General features: G+C 44.2%; 1 protein-coding gene across 2 annotated transcripts in view; it reads right to left on the bottom strand.

Moving 5' to 3' along the window:
• The window catches only part of UST (uronyl 2-sulfotransferase), a 459,504-nt gene that overhangs the window by 215,832 nt on the left and 222,043 nt on the right, over positions 1–21,629 (bottom strand). For both annotated transcript variants that reach the window (XM_088455738.1, XM_088455807.1), the window contains exon 2: positions 12,753–12,796. In XM_088455738.1, coding sequence (XP_088311864.1) covers positions 12,753–12,796 — 44 coding nt within the window. The remainder of the gene's footprint in view (positions 1–12,752; positions 12,797–21,629) is intronic.

Below are 21,629 nucleotides of genomic sequence, written 5' to 3'. Positions count from 1 at the left end.
AAAATACGTGTTTATTTATTTATTTTTTTGATGTATTACACACATTGGTGGGCAGTGGGGGAGCTTAATGCATGACCCAGCCACCGCCCACCTCAAAACGGCGGGCGGTGGCTGGGTCATGCATTTATTACCTGGGAGCACACATTGGTGGGCAGTGGGAGCTTAAATGCATGACCCAGCCACCGCCCACCTCAATACGGCGGGCGGTGGCTGGGTCATGCATTTATTACCTGGGAGCACACATTGGTGGGCAGTGGGAGCTTAAATGCATGACCCAGCCCCTGCCCGCCTCAATACGGCGGGCGGTGGCTGGGTCATGCATTTATTACCTGGGGACACACATTGGTGGGCAGTGGGGGAGCTTAATGCATGACCCAGCCACCATCCGCCTCAATACGGCGGGCAGTGGCTGGGTCATGCATTTATTACCTGGGAGCACACATTGGTGGGCAGTGGGAGCTTAATGCATGACCCAGCCACCGCCCGCTTCAATATGGCGGGCGGTGGCTGGGTCATGCATTTATTACCTGAGGGCACATATTGGTGGGCAGTGGGGGAGCTTAATGCATGACCCAGCCACCGCCCACCTCAATACGGCGGGCGGTGGCTGGGTCATGCATTTATTACCTGGGAGCACACATTGGTGGGCAGTGGGAGCTTAAATGCATGACCCAGCCACCGCCCGCTTCAATATGGCGGGCGGTGGCTGGGTCATGCATTTATTACCTGAGGGCACATATTGGTGGTCAGTGTGGTTGCAAACTGTACAAATACTCACCAAATATCCAACAAAACAAAACTTCAGTGTGCAGGCTCCCAAAGTGCGACTGTCTTGCTCCATACACGATGCTGCACAAGATGGCGATGGGGCGTGTCCAGGCTTCTGTCAAATTCCGCATTGTGTGATGAATCGTACGATTCATCGTGAGGAAAAAAAACCTCACGATCGGCTTCCATCGTGTTCATGGTTGGCTAATCTGCCCTACAGCACGGCAGATCAGAAGATGCGATATACGACGAGCGGGGACGCGCATCGGCATCGTGCTCGTGAGTATAAACTCACGATTTGTACTTTTTTTAACCAATTCGTCGTCACGATTCGTCGAAATCGGCCAAATCGTGTAAAATGTCGCTATGTGTGTGGGCACCTTCAGACCTTCCAAAAGACCAGAGAAACCAGTCCAGAAGGACATTAGGAATGAACTCATATCCATCCTTCAAAGTTCTGCCTTTATACAGAATGGATTTGTGTTTCAACTGTATACTGCAAAGGCTACACACTAGACGATAAAGTGAATGATATGGACGATAACGATATTGTTATCGTTCATAGCATTCATAGCCTCCAGTGTGCATGTACGCGGCACGTTAACGATGTCTGCCGTCGCCGGAACATGCAGGGCAACCTGCATGTTCAGGGAAGTGCAGGGTGACGTCAGTGTGTATGCTCAATGTAATTTGCCCAGGAGCGCCCGGGCAAACAAGGCCAAACACTTTACGAGATCGCTCATGGAGCATATTGTTAAGTGTGTATCCACCTTTACACTGCACAGTTTTTTTTACATTCTCTGGGTTATACCTCTACGTTTTACAGCAACTTCCTAGTTTATTTTATTAGCATTTGTATTTGATGCATTATTGGTGACTGTGTTCTCTTCGTCAATAAAAAGCCTTTGACACTTATGAATGCTTGCAATTTTACTTCAGTGTACCATAGTAACATCTGACAAAAAGGTCTAAAAACACTGAAGCAGAAAACTTTGTGAAAACCAATAATCGTGTCATTCTCAAAACTTTTGGCCATGGCTGTATGTACAAATTCCTGCTACTGAGTATCAGTATATCTATTCTAAATGTCACCCTTTGTGGATTTAGGGCCTGATTCAGAGCCGGACGCAATTAGCGCTCGCTCGTCCAGAAAATAGGGGTGGCTATTCAAATGAACCGTTCGCTCTTTGCGGTCTGTTCACGCCTCTAGGTCTGAACGAGCGAACAAAACTTGCGGTCGTTTTTTGGAAAAATACGCCCCCTGGCCGCTCGCATCCTACGTCATGTCCGCTATTTATTAGATTAATCGAGTACATCGACCAGGGTATGAACTGCTCGCTATTCTTGTGGTTGGTTTTTCCTACCGCAATCTTGCAAGCAGTTCTGGCTCTAACATAACCCAGTGACGTGGTCAATGACGCTGCTGTTTTAATTATGCACACCCATAAAACGCCTGTTTTGACCTTTAAGCACGCCTGCGTTCGGATCTTCACTCCCCATTTTCAAGCACCTTCCCCTGTTACCACCCACATACGCCTCTTTCTGTCACTCAAATTTTCAGGCATTCGCTATTTTGCGAGCACATGAATTTCGACCGCACTGACTGGTTCGTGCATGCGTATAACGATCCGTACGCATGCGCAGTTGGGCAAACATCGCTCGGAGCGAACGAGCGGCCGCTTACGAGCGGCTCTGAATCAGGCCCTTAGTGATTTGATATATACTTTGTGCATAAACCTACAACAACCATTCACATGCACGGTCTTTTTGCGAGGATAAACTGACTGATGGCATGCCCCTGTTTACATCACTAAGGGGCATGACCAGCATCTCAGAGATGCTGGGCTGCACTGTGAATAGATGCTGTGCGTACGGCATTGAATCGGTATGAAATACCTCCGGCCGCAAGGTTCGATTCCCAGCAGCAGCGGCTCGACAGCTCAACAGATCCCGGCAGCGGCAGGCCGACAGCGCTGGAAATCCCGAACGTCCTGAGGTAAGTAAAAACTAACCTAACCCCCCTAACCCTCCTTAGGGGTGCCTAACCCTAACCTCCCCCCCCAAGTGCCTAACCCTAATTCCCCCCCTCTAAGTAACTAACCCTAACCTCCCTCTTCCCCGCTGCCTAAACCTAAGTCCCCCGAGGGGGTGCCTAACCCTAAGTACCCCCCGGGGGTATCTAACCCTCCCTCCCTGTAGCCTAACCCTAACCCTCCCGGGTGGGTGCCTAACCCTAAGTACCCCCCGGGGGTGTCTTACCCTCCTGCCCCCTAGCCTAACTCTAAACCTCCCAGGGGGGTGCCTAACCCTTAGTCCCCCCAGTGTGCCCTAAACAGAGGAGCGGTGTGTGCTTCCCACAACCCCCCCACTGCGGGACACTACAGCCTGCGGGCGGGACAGCGGGACAGTCCCAGAAAAACGGGACTGTCCCATTGAATGCGGGACAGTTGGGAGGTATGCATATTGTTTACTGAAGCTACTGTTTAAAGTTTCACCCCAGTCCAATTTAGGACTTTTCATCCCCACTGAAGAGTTTAATTTCAGATATTATTGTGAGATAAGGAAACAGATTTAGTTTTAATTTTATTTATACAATTTAAGTGGTATATTAACTTATTTTATTAATACAGATTAAAAGTTAAGTTTTAAACTCTATCATATACATTCTATTTATTATATTTTTTCAAGAGTGCGCCTCCAAAGAGTTTTCTTTCTTCTCTCTTGTATCATTACTCTGTGTATACTGACTCTGTGGTACACCGCCAGAATAACAAAACATAGGAATCACACAGGGATTTTCCTGCAGATTGGTGTCAAATTTTTGCCTTTCTTCTCATTTTTGTTTATCATGTTAGAAGAACTAGTGTGGAACCCAACCTCCCTTATTGTTACCTAACCCTGAGGTTACTCAGATTGCCCCTCGCATCTCTGGAGCAGAAGCCAGGATGACACAAACCCTGGCCATGGCAGTTCCCAGTTTTCAGGAATGGAGGCTAACCCCGCCCGCTCCCTGCCCCCAAACGGCCGCAGCTTGTCAATTAGCTGCTGCGAGACATAGGGACATCCACTGCTGCCACTCTGGCGCATTATCACAACTAAGTTATTCTTAGAAAACTGCTACTTAATTAATTAAACTTCATCAAAATCAGCATATTTGCAAGAAATCCTTAATCCAAAGCATTTCAACTCTTTGAAAGTCTTTATCCAGGCATATGGGTGCTGGTTTCCATTCCACACAAAGAGGTTGTGCAATACAGGGAAGCAAGCGGCTGTGCAATACCATACAAGTAAAATGTACATGCAGCAGAAGGTGTATGTAGGAAATGGACAAATCCTGCATGCATCTGCGAACCGACGATGCAGGCCCCTGGGTTTGGCACTCTGACAAAACGGGGGCTGCACAATCCCGTTTTGTACAACAGTTCTGGCCCCACCCCCACTCTGTCCTCTCCCCCAATGCGCAGACCCACAACAATCGGATATGTACGTAAACCATTGGGATGTGCAAGTTGTAAGTGGCACTGTGGCAGCATTCAAATAAAAACTTGTTATTTAGGATAGTGCACAGAGTGGCAATTATCTTTTATCTATTTGTGTGTGGAAATCCCAGTTAATTTGAAGAAAGAGAAGAAATGAGTTTGTCTATTGATGTGCCTGCTAATACAGTAGTAGATTGTTAGTGCATTTGCAACGTGATGGTGAAAGATTTGTGCATAGGTTCTACATAAAGGTGATATATTGTTTTATGGATAGGAAAATACTTCCAGTGGCTTCTGTATCATACACCTTGCTGCTAAAGATTTGCAGAGAGAGATGTGCAGATAAATAAAAGAAGGCCCAGTGTATCCAGTGTACCAGTAAAGAGGACAATAAAATGGTTAATAGTGTTCCACCAGATAAGTGTTATAGTAAATTTTAAAGTTTTCTTACAGCTTCTCTAGTGAATCATAGGGCTATTTCGGCTGAATAAATAAAGACCACCTGTGAGGCCCCTGAACAACATCCTAAGGACCAGAAAGTGAGCACAGTCTATAGACTGCAGGCACAAATTCAAAACACATTTTACTGCCTGCTAATTACCTAAACAATTATTGTTACATTCCCCTTTGAAAACAAAGTACTGATTTTCAAGCATATACAATACATTTATAAAGTTCTCTCTCATGGTATATAATCCATCAAAACCACTCAGCAACATCAAGGACCCAGAAAAAAATATATACAACATCGTTATACCCAAGGCAAACTTGGTAACACATTTCTAAACAAAAGCAAGAACCATAAGATGTACAGTCCAGCATAAAGAGCATTACTGAAGCAGAGCAATATCACAAAGTAGTTCTAATGTACGTATCCATATAACATCACGTGTAATGTTGTGAGCAGAAATGACTATTTAGTACAAAACTAAAGTATCCAACTGCATTTGTCGTTAAAACTACACAGTCGAGTCACATTATTATGACCACCTACTAAATTTGACGTCGGCAGCACGTAACCCACAAAGTATGTCACTTTCCTTGCGCTGGCTTAGTGGGTATATAAGGTGTGCGATAGGACGTCTGCACACATCACTAGTTGCTGTCATGAGTAAAAGGGGCAATTTTTCAGAGGTGCAAAAAGGGATCATTAATGGCTTTCGGACCAAGGGTGGCAGTATTTCTGAAACAGCGCAGTTTGTGAACGATTCGCGTTTTACTGTGGTGAAGGTGCATCGTGACTGGACAAATGGCACCATTGTGAATAACCGGCGTGGAAATTGCGGAGCACCACGTGCCATTTATGTGAGAGGTGAACGTCGGCTACGAAGGTGCGTGAGGGCCGACCGACGCGCTAGAATGGAGCAGCTCACCATCAAAATTAACCTGTGGGCCACCAGACGTGTGTCTAAAATGACAGGTCAGGGAGCCCTGCTGTGTATGGGGCTCCGAAGCAAACAGATGGTCACTGCACCTATGCTAAGGTGCATAGGCGGAAAAGGCTTCAATTTTCACGCCTGTATCGGAATTGGACCCCCGCTGATTGGCGAAATGTTGCCTTCTCCGAAGAGTCACGCTTTCTGCTTCATCGGACGGATGGACGTTGGCGTGTAAGGCAAGAAACATCGAGAGAAAACCACCCTGCAACCATTGCTGGAAGAACACAAGCTGGTGGTGGCAGCGTTATGGCCTGGGGAATGTTTTCATGGCATTCTCTGGGCCCATTCATCCAGGTGGAAGGCAATTCGGTTATGAATCCATCCATGCAGAGCACGTACACCCATACATGCTGATTGTCTTCCCTGAGGCGGATGGGATCTTCCAGCGAGACAATGCGACATGTCACATGGCTAGAAATGTCCGACAGTGGTTGGACGAGCATGACCAAGATTTCCAAGTCCTTCCCTGGTCCCCTAATTCTCCGGACTTGAACCCAATTGAGCATCTGTGGGACCACCCCAATTGTTGTGTTCACTCTATGGATAATCCACCACACACCCTCCAACAGCTGTTGATCCTGTGCCAACCTACCAGGACCATATTGAATCACTCACAGCCCGTCTAGCTGCTGCCCGTGCTGCACACGGCGGTTACTCTGGCTATTTAACTGGTCGTCATAATAATGTTACTTGACTGTGTATGTTCAAAGGAAAAAGGCCACCTTTGTAAGGGCAGTAAGCTGCACAGTAGAGAGCTAATAGAGGCATGCCTCTGAGTATGGGGGGCAAGCCTTGAGCACTGATGGACACCTTGGATGTGTCATGTGACCAGGAAGTGCAATGCAGTGTTTATAGATGGAGCTCAGTCAGCAGCATCAAGAGAAGACACAGTGATGCAGGTAGAAGGATCAATGGACACTGAAGCTTAGTGTAGTGAGGGGAAAGTTACAGTGAGTAGGGGGTGAGACAGGCTTCCAGCACTCAGACCCATCTCCATGTATGCCTTCCCAGCCACTGATGTCTTCGCACGTTACTGGGATGTAGTAGTGATATTAACATTGTTGAAATGTCGATATTGAACATGTCAGTATCTGCGGAATGTCGACATGTTGACATTCTGCAGGGACAGGATGGTTAGGGTTAGGCTGCAGCAGAGGTGGGTTAGGGTTAGGCTACGGAAGGGAAGAGTTTGGGTTAGGCACTAGGGGGAATGTTAGAGTTAGGCTGCGGGAGGGAAGGTTAGGGATAGGCATTATTGAGAGGGTTAGAGGTTAGGATTTGTGATACTAACTGCCGGAATCACTGCAGGATCCGCCGAAGTCATCAGTATGTCACAGCCAGACCCAGAAGACGCTGCTGGACCAGCTAGGTCACCACTAGACCACCAGGGACAATTTTTCGACATTTTAATCATGTCAACAATTCATCCATGTCAACATGATGAATGTTGACACAGTAAATATTGACATGCCAAGCATGTCAACGTGCTGCATGTCAACATTACTACCATGTCGATATGATGAATGTCAACAAAATATACCTCATCTGGTTAGATATACTCTCTGGCACAATGCATACAACATAATATAATAATCATGTTTATATATATATGGCACTTTTCTCAGAAGGACTCAAAGCAAATCACATTTGCAGGAAATACACCATATTACACAGATGGTCACAGTGGGTGCATAGTACAAGATAAAAATTATGAAATACAAAGTACGAGATACCAACAAAGTAATCAGTTATGCTGTATCCGAAAATACCAGACAAGACATCCATCTTTGTTGCACTACAATGGGCAGAATAAGCAATATGCAGAAATATAATTAAACTATTGGGAGATACAAAGTACGAAAAAATCAATAAGAATGAGATATCCACAAAGTATGAAAAACTATGAGATACAGAACGATTTATCAATTCCAAAGATTGTTCATCCCATTCATGAAAGTAGCAGGTGTGGCAGCCAGCTTGCACACACTACGTAGGTGGCAAAGGGTGGGATTAACAATACATGGAGATGTGATAATAGTGGGAAAATACCGAACAGAAAGCGACATACTGTACTAGAATCAAGATAAATACATAAATATAGATCTTGGGTGCATGTATCTTTTGAGGAAGCTTTTCAATAAGCAGTGGGCTTAGGGCCTGATTCAGACTTGGTAATAGAGAGAGATATCTCTCTCAACTGATCATCTTGGTGAAACCATACTTGCCTACTTTTGAAAATGACTTTGAGGGAGATTGTAGATGGCTGCAGAATGCGACGCGCCTTTGTGGGGGCGTGGTCTGCTCCACCCAAAGGGCGTGTCTAACGCCACCTATGGGCGTATATATTCCTATAAGCTGACGCCCTAGCTCCCCCACTAATACATCTCTACCCTGCCATATTGACATTAATAGATTCCCCCCCAGACGCACACATTCATTTATATGAATAGATTCACACACACACACAGAAAGTTTCACACACATCACATGAATAGATTCATACACACAGTCACACACACACAGACAGTTTCACACACATCATTCATACACATAGATTCATATACACACACAGTCTCATACACATCCCATGAATAGATTCATACACACAGTCACACACACACAGTCTCATACACATCCCATGAATAGATTCATACACACAGTCACACACACAGTCTCATACACAGTCACACACAGACAGTCTCAGCACATCCCATGAATAGATTCACACACACACAGTGTCTCACACATATCATATGAAGATTTCACCTCCACACACACACACACACACACACAATTACATCACATTACTACACACACACATACATCACATTAGTACACACACACACATACATCACATTACTACACGCACACACATACATCACATTACTACACACATACATCACATTACTACACCCACACATACTTTACTACACATACATCACATTACTACACCCACACATACTGTACTACACATACATCACATTACTACACATACATACATCACATTACTACACACATCACATTACTACACCCACACATACTGTACTACACACACATCACATTACTACATCCACACATACTGTACTACACACACACATACATCACATTGCTACACACACACACACACATACATCACATTACTACACATATACTGTACTACACATGCATCACATTACTACACACACACACACACACATCACATTACTACACCCACACATACTGTACTACACATACATCACATTACTACACATACATCACATTACTACACACACATACATACATCACATTACTACACATACATCACATTACTACACACACATACATCACATTACTACACACATCACATTGCTACACCCACACATACATCACATTACTACACCCACACATACTGTACTACACATACATCACATTACTACACACACATACATCACATTACTACACACACACATACATCACATTGCTACACACACACACACACACATACATCACATTACTACACACACACACACATACATCACATTACTACACACATACAATTACACAGTAATAGATCTCCCTCCCTCCCCCACGGCACTGACATGAGTTATACATGTGGCAGGAGCTGCAGTGAGCTCTAACACACTCACAGTCTCAGGCAGCTCCTCTGTTTTCAGTGTCCTCCGGCGTCGGCTCCTCCCCCCTCTGTCATCACAGGCTGGCCAGGGAATGCTGGGAGCAGCAGTCTGTGAGCAGGGGAAGGCGTGCCCAGGAGACCTCACAGCAGCCACACTCCTGCCTCCCTGCACCCGGTGAGTGCGCCCCTGCGTCTTAAGCTCGGGCCCCGCCCCCTTTACCTCCGGATTCGCGCATGCGCAGTCCGGATTTTTTAGACAGGGCAGAGGGAATGCGGGGGATTCAACCTACTTTACGGGGTAGCGGGAGCTCCCACCTGTATTCGGGAGACTTCCGCGAAAATCGGGAGGGTAGGCAACTCTGGGTGAAACCATGCTGCACTGCAGGTGGGGAAGATTTTAAATGTGCAGAGAGATTTAGATTTGGGAGGAGTCTTTCCAAACTGACATCTAAATTGCAGAGTAATAATAAAGCTGTGCAGTATGTGTGGGCTACATGCAAAAGCAGCCAATATTTACCCCACTTGTAAAAATATGTATGTATTTACACTCCTTGCATTGCAACATGGTTTGCTCAGGTTCACAGTTGAGAGATGTCTCACTCAATTCCCAAGTATTGTCCTATGGCAGATGTCAGTGCTTTGACTCTACCATCTACAGTATTTGCAGTGCTCTATCACATGATGTTGAGTCTATATTACATATTTGGCCCACAATATAAAATTCACAGAGGTGGGTATAGCCCTTAAACCAGGGATGGCCAAAGCACCCATCGCGATCAACCACGGACACTCGGCCTGTTGATCGCGGTGAATATCCAGCCTTATTTGATTGCGGTGTATATCCTCTGCCTTGTACCCATAAGAGTCAGGCCAATTCTTATTGTCTGCTGTACTGCACCAAAGACACTGCTGGTTGAAGCTGCGTCTGTGTCATGTATCTGCCGGCATCACGTGTATCAGCAGCAGCCAATAAGAATCAGGTTGATTCTGTGTATTGAAGCCACATCTTCTGTTATCTGCTGTGCCTGCCCTGGGCAGGAGAGGCAGAGACACCAGCGCGGTTCCAGAGGGTGAGTGCATTGCATGTATGTGTAAGTGTCCCTGACTCCCAGCCTCCTCCCTGCCACACAGTTCAGTGCCAGTCCCGGTGATGTGTGCCCGTTGCCACACCTCTCTTGATGTCACTTTGCTGTTATCTATGTAGAGGGGTCAGTGTAGGTATTGGGGGACTCTGTGTAATATGTGGGATTAGTGACGTGTGTAGAAGGGTCAGTGCCCATAATGCAGTTTTAGAGGGCAGTTGTACTGAGTGGTCAGTGTGTATCTGTTCCTTTTCTGCCCTGGCCAGGTGGTTAGCAGCCATTCCCTGTTTGCCCTTGCTGGATGGTTATAACTCATTCCCTGGTGCTGCCGCCCATTACCTGCATTACCTCCCAATGCTCCTGATTTTGTCAGGACAGTCTCCATGACCCTTGCTTGCTGCAGGACCATGCCCCTTTTTGGGTACGCCAAGGCCCACTTCTTAGTAGATTGTGAAACAGTTTCAGCCTCCAGAGTACATCACCAGTCGAGAAGTCTGGCCACCCCTACCTTAAACTGTTACTTATCATTAATTTATTGCTTAAATACATGACATGGGCTAATGTGATTCAGAAAAGTGAATGTTCAACTCCTTGATGTGCTAAGGTATAAATGTATGCCCTGACACGCTGTTCCTTTGAGAACTGCCAGAGGTGAACACTTCTCATGTTTGCTGTAAATTCACTGACAGCTGCTGGTCTCTGTGGAACTGGTTAGATCATATCAGTACTGTGGGAAACAGAATGCCGTGCACTGGAAGCAATATTCTCCCTTCAACCTTTTATTGGAAATTTTACTGGCAAATCCTGATCCACTTGCTCATTATTTTCCGCCTTGACTACTGTAACCTCTTCTTTGCTTGCCATTCCCTCACCCACCACTTCCGCCATACAATCCACTCTGAATGCTAATATTTTCTTCTGCCACTCATCTGCTGTGCCACCCTTTCACTGACTCTCCATTGCTTCCAGAATTCAGTTCAAACCATGCACATGTACCTTGTTATGATCAGCTCTAACACTCCTCTGCCTTGTACCATTTAACTCGAAAAGCCATTGCCAGTTACTAATACCCCTTTTACACCAAAGCTAAAACCCGGGTTATTGCAGGGTTAACCCATGTTGCTTAAAGGTGTAAAAGGGCCAGGGTTGTGTTCCCAGGTCGAATAACTAGGCAATCCAACCCAGGTAACTTACAGGGTTTAACACGGGAACGATCTGTGAAACCCTACAGTGTAAACAGGTACGTCGGGTAATCCAACCCGGGTCCAGTTTACAGCATGGGGACTTAGGGGTTTCTCGGCACTTGGAGATGATGTCATCGTCAAGCGCAGGGTGAAGTGTTCCACTGCACCCGCGTGCAGTGTGAACGGTGCAGAACGGGAATAATCCAGATTGGCGCCGCAGTAGAAAAGGGGTCCGTCCTGGGTCTGACCCGTTTCGGAACTGTGTTCCAAATCTCGGGCCAGACCCAGGACTTAGGTGGAAAAGCAGGATTTGTTTGTTTTACATTCTGCAATGCCTAAAATTGTTTTATCTGTACCTACAGTAATGGAGATTCAACACACCAGCTGAGAGCAAGAGTGGTCTGACTTCAAGCAGTTCAGAGACTGGGGAAAGGCTCCCACCCTCCTCCTCCAGAAAAGGACACCTGCAGCCAGCATGCAGTGGACCTTTGGTATCAGTGAAAGACATCAGGCACAGTAAAATCATCCTAGAGATGTAATTTAAGGGCAACTTTGCATGTATCATACTAGCCAATTACTGTGGCCACCCCACTGTGTATCTTTCATCTAAGCTCCATTCCCCACCTCTCTCTGACATCTGTCACCTCCCCTCCATTTTACCTGTGTCCCCTCCCCCACCCTTATATACCTCTCTCCCACCACTGTGCAGAGGGGGTGATGGGGGATTTGTTAGTTGGACTGTGGGGGTGTTGTGGTTGGGGTGGGGCAGTGTGCTCCAATCTCTAATAAGTGTCTTACCCCACCTTCTCATTTCCATCCTACAACCAATACCAATCCCCTAACATGTTCAAACCAGATTAAACACGGACCATCCTGTTTACCTTGCTTGAATATATTTGTATATCTAGGAGTTCCAGGACTTCTGGAGAAATTTTGAGTGCATTTCTGGAGAACTTTATAGCAGATTTGATAAACCGATTCAAGAACCATTTATAAAAAATGTGACCATCTCTAGTCAAATAGGAGGACACCAACTCTAGAATATTCTCCATAGGGGTTCTCCTGTAAGATGATGATATGAATACCTCAACTCAGTTAGCATCATCTAGGTGGCTACAGTAGGGGACATTTATATATTTTTTCTCAGTCTGCTAAATTTATTAGATGAAATTATATATTAAAATTACCTTAGGGATGGGAGGACCATGGTCATCCAAGAAAGTTGAATTACCTTTAAAGAAAACAAAAAAAAAACAGATAAGTAAATATAATTTTTTAACTATTGATTTGCTATTACATTTTATTGTAACTATTTAATTTACAACACATATATATTTATCATTATAATGCAATTGCGTTACATATGCAGATCGATTGTTTGTCATTGCGCATGCAGATAAGCCGCACTGTACCTGCACAGTGATCGGACTGCGATTACAGACACATATAAGAATCCATCGTAGAGTGATTGACAGGTTGTCTGCGTATGGGGGTGGTAACAAAAAGTGGTCTGAAAAACGCAGATGTGCCTGTCCGTATGAACGTCATTACATGCATAAATTAGCCACTGCAATTGCATGCGCAGCTCTGCATGTCAGAAGAGCTCCCAAGACTGCGTTAGGTCAGACCTGACACAAGGGCAAAGATGGCCACCGATATGTGTTGATGTTACCGATATTTATGCAGGTATGGCCGCCTCTGCAATGCATACGCTGTTGCAATTGCAATCCGTAATGAATCAGACCCATAGGAGGTAACTTTTTTATATACTTAGACTGTTTTGCATACATATTGGTAGTCCTCCACTCCCTCAAGTGTAAAAGAAATTAGGATTGGGGGAATACAGAGTGACTGGCAAGGAGTAGAGCACAGAGGATAAAATTAAGAGTGATGATCAAACATTACCCTTCACTTCAGTGGCGCTGCTGTGCAGCTGTCTTTACAATATCTATGTGCAAGTTCAGTGTGTCTGGCCTTGCACACTGCACAGAATTCTGGGAAAAAGGAAGCAAAGCAGGTACAAAGCAACATAGCAGAGCCTGTCTGACCTGTCTTTCGGCTCCCGCAGTGTGTGGGGGAGAGACGTCATGACGACCCTCCCACAGTGATGAGTGTGAGGCGCTGTAAGATGGTGGCGGGCGCAGGAGTAGGGCTTCAAGTAAGTACAGTGCTGTGTGTTTGTGTGGCATGTGTAAGGGCACTAAGTGTATAAGGGGCACTATTACAGTGAGCATTATGTGTAATGGGTACTACTACTACTGTGGACATTATGTGTAAGGGGCACTACTACTGTGGGCATTATGTGTAAAAGGGGCATTGTGTGGCATTATGTGTATAAGGGGCACTACTGTGGACATTATGTGTATAAGGGGAACTACTACTGTGGACATTATATGTATAAGGGAAACTACTACTATGTGGCATTATGTGTATAAGGCTAATGGAGGAGAGGACGAAGTCAAGAGAATGATCAGGAACTTATCAACTATTAGGCAGATCAGACTGCAGCCAAGGGTGCCAGGGCTTGGGTGGGCTCCAACCCTTTCTATTGGAGCATAGCCCGAGCAATCATGGACAACTTTGGAGATGCACCTAGCTCCTCCCAGAACTTTGAGTGTTGTGACACTGCGGCATTGGCAGATGTCAGTGTAAAGGAGCTGGAAAGGAGCAGTCACCAGGACTGTAAAGAAGATGCAGAGCATACAGGACGGAGTTTAAAGTTAAGTAGTCAATACTAATAATAATAAGTATGATGCTGTATTGGTTTGGAGAGCTGATGTATTGGGGTAGATGACAGCGCGTGGGGTCATGAATTGTTAGGAGAACTGACACTTTGCCTCTCACATCAACATTATGCATGTTACTTATAGCAGGAGGCAATATAACAGTGAAGTGAACTTATCTTTGTTAACATTTAAAATGAGATGGAGGGCGAGGGTACCAGAATAACATTGAGTGTCAGAGTCATTGTGAGTAATTTAAATGGAGGTGTGAGTAATTACAATGTTGACCAAAAAGCAGTGCATTTTCCACACATTGGAGGAGGCTTAGGCCTTACACCATCTCTGACTTTATAATTTAGTACTGTCCTATCACACCATTTTTGGCTTGGCAAATTCTCGTCATTTTGTGTAACCTCTGCTCAACAACCCCTCCCTTATAGATTGTAAGCTCTCACAAGAGGGGGCCTCTTCCCTCATGTACTCTTGCATTGCTTACCTGTGCCATATATCCTCCTCCTTAGTATTATTTTGCAATCAGTGGCTCTAAATCCAGGGGTGAAGCTATGCTTTTGTCACCAGGGCAAAGTCTCAACTTGGCGCCCCCCTCCATCCCTTTTTAACATGTTTTTATATGCCATGAGACCATCCAGATGCCCCTTATATGCCACAGGACTCCTTCATTTGCCCTTATATGTCATCAAACTCTTTCACATGCCCCTTATATGCCATCAAACTCTGCCCTCCCCACAGGCTCCACTCTCCCATTTTGGGCTGCTTCAGAAATTTCCTGGGACGGTTTTCCATCCTAATCCGTCCCTGTCTGTATAAAATAATGCGGTCTTGTGCCTTTATATGGTGACTTGTGACTTGTAATATTTCTGTAAAGTGAAACATTTATTTATAATGCACTATTATGCAATGTCAAGAAAACATATTATTTGCTGTTTTTAATGACTTTTGCATACAGTTAAAATACACTTTTTACTGCAAACTTCAAATGTGGCAGACATGAAATTATATTTTAATGTGTCTCTTAATAAAACATTATGCCACAGTTTGGTACAATAAATACATTATTTTATGTTTGTTCTAGCTACTGATGATCTAACATTATCTAACGAGGAGTTACAAGAGAAAAAGAAAATATTTGTTGTGATAGTTCTCATCTGTTAGATATTGGATACATTTCCTAGTTATGTGAAGAATTTTTGAACTTATAATAATACATAAATAATTACTTAAACAGGATTATTTGGTTTTGCTAGCTTCCTAAGTATGTTGGATCAGGGCCAGATTATGTGGGGGCCTCCACACAGGGTCAGAGTGACCCTGCAATTGCAGAGAACAGGTACCCACCTGTTCCCAGACGGGGCTGCCGCGGCTCTGTATTCAGCATGCAGTCAGTGCTGCATACAGTGCAGAGCGGATCCCAAGTCCTCTCATCAGTGTCACGTGACACATCACATCCGTGTCACCAATGAGAGTACTCAGGAGCTGCTTTGCACTGTTTGCAATGTGCATGCAGGACACAGAGCTAGAAGCATTCAAGTGGAGCTGACCACGGGAGGTGAGTACTGGGGAGAGGGGGGTCTCTGTATACCATAGAGGGGGTATTGAGGGGCATGCTGTCCATTTTATTGGAGGGACCCACACAACTTAGTTGCCCCGGTCACCCCACAAGCATTTAATCCGGTCCTCTGTTGGATATCCAGCAAACCTTGTTAGTTAAATTATTTAGAGGCCTAATAATCAATTATTGTTTGCGGGATAGCCCCCTATTACACTTGTTTTTGGTGGGTACCCACAAATTATAAGTATTCAACAAAGTATTCAGTATTGTATGTATGGGGAAACGCACTGCAGTCTCCTGTTTTCTCTTGCAAAAGCAGCCCCCATAGGTATCTATGGAGCAGTTTCTTAGCCAAATATATCAAACTCCGTAATGCGATGCATTCCAGAGCTTGGCCCCAGTAGCTAAAGATGGTGTTAGCCATTGTCGCTTATGGGCTACAAATCGCAAAAAGTACCAGGAGAGGCATCCATAGGAACCCTCCCCGGCACTCACAACTCACGGATGTGTGGTCTGCAGACCAACATGCCCTGTGGTGTATTCGGCACCCAAAGAGGTAGTCTTCACTTGTTACACACCGCAGGGTGCCTGTCCCTGTGGGTGTATTTTAATACATTTAGGCAAATCTTAATTTTTTATTGCTGCAAATAGCGTCGATAAGAAATTTTAATTATCAGGTCTATGACCTGATACATATGTCGAAGCTGGATTATTGGCTGAGACAAGATCAGTTTAAAATTGAATCGCAGCGACACCATCTTGCGACTGGCCGCAAGACGCCATCTTGGAGATGAGATTGCAAGACGCCATTTTGCGAATGGCCGCCTAAGTGCCATTTTAGATAAACTCACACTTTAGTACATGTGGCGATATTACTATTAGCATCATGTGATTGCATTTGTGACCATCGCCATAAGTTACGGCGATTCATCAAAAGCCCATTTCATGACTTTACGTAGTTTGGGTGCTCTGGATAAATAATATTATATTATTTAATAAATATTTAATATATAATTATTTCGTAAATAATTATATATTATATTATAATTCCCCTAAAGGATATATTTCAGAAATGGCTGTACAGTATGTCAAAAAATTGGATTGCATTAGCTAAACAGAGCAAATGGCCACGTGTCAACTAGCTTGTGTAGACAAGCTTCCGGGACATAACGTCTGCTCTCACTCCAGGTGGCCCAGCTCGAATACAGCAAGAGGGTCGTTTGTAGTACCTTACATTAGCAGGTTTCCTGCAATAAAATACCTTCAAAGCCAAGAGTGTTATCTGAGGTTTGGGTCTTGTAGCTGTGCTAATTTGCATTTACACAAGAACCTGGGAGAACAAAGGATTGTACTTTTGACCCTGGGAAGGGTGGGGGCTGCTGAGAGAGGGGGTCGTGTGGAACTATAAGGCTCAGCATTCCACACTGCTAGGTGTTCACTTAGTTTAAGTGAGATTTAAGTGCACCATTTCTCATACACACATTAATACGCACAATTGCGCTGGTAACTAATCGCATATTAGCGAATGCATAAGATCCTGTATGAAAACGCTGTTTATTAGCTTCATGCGCACGCATCTGCCCCAAGTTAACTAGCATCTTTACATCACACCCCGCATACTTACACATTACATATTCACATAATAGGTTTAATAAGCTTTAAAGTATAAGATTTAAGTATGCACATTTACTATAATTGCTATGAAATAAAGGTTATTTCGTAACTAAGGTTTTATACGTGATAAGTAAGCCATGTTTGGAATTGTACTGATGCGTACTCTCTCAACAGTATTCCGGTACCATCGGTGTGGAGATCGCATCATGCATTCTCAACTTATGGACTGCAGAGACTTCAAGCAACAAAATGTACATAATATGAACAACTGTTAGGATGTTTGCATGAGGCAGGAAACCAAAGACCCCCAGTTGTTAGAGGCTGGGTTGTGTCTATTTGAATCAACCTGTTAAATGCCTTGTAACATATACCCTCTCCGTTACGACCAATGGTATTAGCAACATACTTCTCTACTGTGTTGTTTATTTCTGGGGGTATAAATATGCTCTGACCCTGGGTTCCTAGTCTTTGTGCTGAATGCTGATTGACGAGGGGTTTCTTGCTGATGCCTAACATCTGGACCAGAGAGCGCTGCGTATGTATAATTGTACTTGGGTCTGTATAATCTCTTTGCGCTAAGATTATATGAGGATCATAGCGTGTAACTGCTGTACTTTTACTTGAATAATACTTTGTGCTTTGGAACCACAGGTTCTAGGTCTGGAGTCTTTATTTACTGTATGACTGCGTACGCAAATTAGCGTCATCCTTAGAGGTTTATAGGTAGGATATTAGAAGGTATAGGCAGGGGTATATAGAGGTTCAAAGGCAGTATCCTTACATAATAAATATGCCCATTAAAGAGAAGTATAGTATATAAACTATCAGTGTCCTGTGTACCTGAACGCACCTTTTGGCTGCCTCGTTCGGGAGGAGGAAGCCAGGCCGGCACTGCGAGGGGGTCTGGAGGCGGAGATGGCAAGTCCAGGGCATGATGACACGTCATTGTAGCCCCACCCCCCGCTATGCAATGCCAAGATTACCAGCTTTGTGGAGCGGGGGGTGGAGCCACGATGATGTGACTCAATGTGAAACGCGTCATCGCATGCCTGTGCCACCCACTTTACTCGGGTAGTGCCCAGCTCCCGAGAGACTTGTCCACCTATTTGGGTGACCGGGAGTGCCACCCAATTTTCAGGAGTATCCCGGCCAATCGGGGAGGGTAGGCAAGTATGCTTTACAACCCAGTTATGCCTCTTTGGTCATAAGTGTAGATGCAATCGAAATAGCTGTGCATCTCTTTGTGAGCACTAAGTTCTGTAGTATGTGCAGTATGAAAAAACACGATACTTTACACTATGCAAACATCAGCCCCAAAGGCTATAGAGTCAATAGAGTGTTTTACACAAGAATTGACAATAACAAATAAATAAAAGGGGCTCATAAAAAATGAAAACACAATGGGCATGATTCAGATGTGCATGTTCACTGCATGCATTGCTGCTATGCATGTAGTTGGCTGATTTTGGAATGGCGTTCCTGGGACTTAACAGGGGGGTGACCACTTTATATAATAATATTCTGTTAAAACAACCTCAATGAATATTTAATCAAACACTGTGATGCTGCAATGCAATGTATTTTCTTACGCTTAACTGGCACAGGTTGAGTCTCCCATATCCAAATATTCCGAAATATGGAATATTTTTAGCATGACTGAGATTGAAAAATCAGAAAGCAAAGATTTCACTATGTACATAAACTTTGTTTGATGCACAAAATTATAAAAAATATTGTATAAAATTGCCTTCAGGCTTTGTGTATAAGGTGTATATGAAATATAAATACATTCTGTGTGTCCCCAAGATATCTCATTATGGTATACAATTATTCCAAAGTACTGAAAAATACGATATCTAAAATACCCCTGGTCCCAAGCATTTTGGATATGGGAGACTTAACCATTTGTCCTAATTACCCCTCCCTCTAAGGTAAACACCTGTCTTTTGGAATGGTGTTAGCAAAAAAAAGTATATGTTACAGGTATACGGACAATCCAGAGGAGCTTTATCATTAATTGCTCTCCGATTACTTACATCAATCATTCCTTTCTTACCAGGAATATTTTGTGATGTCACTATTTTATGTTTTGCCTACAGACAAGGAATTTGTGTCCAGGTTGGTAATATTACACAAACAATGCCATACTTGCTTTGGAGAGGTGAAATCAGTGCGAACCCACAATAGGGCCTCCACTTAATGCCCATAGACCAAATGCTGCTCATGCATGACTTACAGGCAACAGCAGCATTTGGTCTATGGATCGTTTGCTGAAAACCTGTGAACTTGGACTTCCATTTATCCTGCAGGCTAGCGATTCCAGTGACATCAAACAGGACACAAGCTCAGCTAATAGAATTCTATGAACTATGACATGATTAGTATAAAAGTAGTTACAAAACATGAGTTATGGGTCTCAGCTTTCTAGCTATGGGATGTCTACCTACTGTAGCCACTATTGAATTATTTCCCTTTTAATAGCTTTATTACTGGTATTACAGTAGCTTCAGTGCAGGATAGACTATCACCACACGCACAGTACTGTAAGCTCACATACCCCAAACACTAGCCACATTTCTGGTTCATGATATGAGAGGGTGGGGTTGCAGCAAACTTGCCTGCCCTCCCGATTCAGCCAGTAGCCTCCCGAAAATCGGGTGCCGCTCCTGGCCCCCGGAGAGGCAGGCAAGCCTCCCCCACCCCGTGATTACAATATAAAACCCTAATGGTGCATACACACGATCAGATTTTTTCTTCAGATATGGACGATAACGATTTAAAAATCGTTCAGTCGTTCATATCTGAAGGAAAATCGTTCATATCTGACATGCCTGAACGATGGACGATCAACGATGCGCGTTCCCGTTTGTCAGATAACGATATCTGACATCTGATGGGTTTGCAGTCAGACTTGGACGATTCCATTCATTTTAATGCAGTCAAAAATCGTTCAATCGTTCAAATCGTTCAAAACTTTGGTCAAATCGTTCAAATCGTTCAGATCGTTTAATCGTTCAATCGTTCATCTGACAAATCTGCCAAGTCTGACAAATCTGACCGTGTGTACGCTCCATAAGCAGGGAGGCGGGTGACGCGATTCTTGCTGAATCGCGTCATCGTAGCCCCGCCTCGATTCACAATGCCGAAAATCTTGGGCAGGGAGTGCTGTTGGAAGTTTAATGTATGCAAGTATTTGGAACTGGACATGGACATGGACAATTGCACATGACATAAGCTGATTGAGCCTGTTTGCCATTAATCATGGGAAACAACACTGGACTGCAGTTAAAAGAATCCTAAAATATCAAAAGGGACAAAGTGTATTATAGACTTTATTTCCACTAGCTCAAGGATGAAGTGTCTAATTGAAATGTGCTTGGACCGTATATGGTGCTTGGTGCTGTAGGACAAGTCAACTGCACCCCTGTTGTCACAATCTATGCTGATAGTCTCATCCTGACTCAGAAGGCTTAATTCACATAAAGAGGTATATAATTACTAAACAGAGTATTTAGAAGTGGAGATGTTGCCCATAGCAACCAATCAGATTCTACATTTAACTAGCACCTTCTACAAGATAATAGCTAGAATCTGATTGGTTGCTATGGGCAACATCTCCACTTCTAAAAACTCTCTCTTTAGTAAATTTACCCCAAAGCCTCTTTTAAGTATATGGCTTCCTTGGCAGTTTCTGTAAGCACCATGTAATCCGCCTTAGTGAAGGATAGGCCAACAGTGGGTTGCATTTTTGCTCACCCAGCTGATGGCTGCATCTGCCAGTACAAACAGGTATCCTGTGTAAGATCGATGGTCATCCTCATCTGATCTCCAGTCGGCATCACAGAAAGACTTCAGTTCAGAATTCCTATACACTGTAAAGTTCTAGTTTCAAGGAAGTTGAACCCTTTTCAGGGCCAGATTAACAATGGGGCGGATGGAGCTACAGCTCCAGGCCTCCACATAAAAATAGGCCCATTGTCATGACAACATGATTTTGACTGGCCATCTGCTCTCCACACGGTCAGCCATAAATCATAAGTAGTAAAATTGTATTTCTATTTACCTCACAAAATTAAGCATTTTTTTCTTTTACATATTTAGGGAAACATTGGGTATAGGGGTGTACACGCCCACATAGCACTAGCCACACCTATACA

The sequence above is a fragment of the Taudactylus pleione genome, unplaced genomic scaffold (genome assembly GCF_031769625.1).
Source record: "Taudactylus pleione unplaced genomic scaffold, aTauple2 ptg000006l, whole genome shotgun sequence".
Taxonomy (NCBI): Eukaryota; Metazoa; Chordata; class Amphibia; order Anura; family Myobatrachidae; genus Taudactylus; species Taudactylus pleione.
Note: the sequence above shows the minus strand (reverse complement) of the source record. Positions and strands in the feature narration are given on the sequence as shown.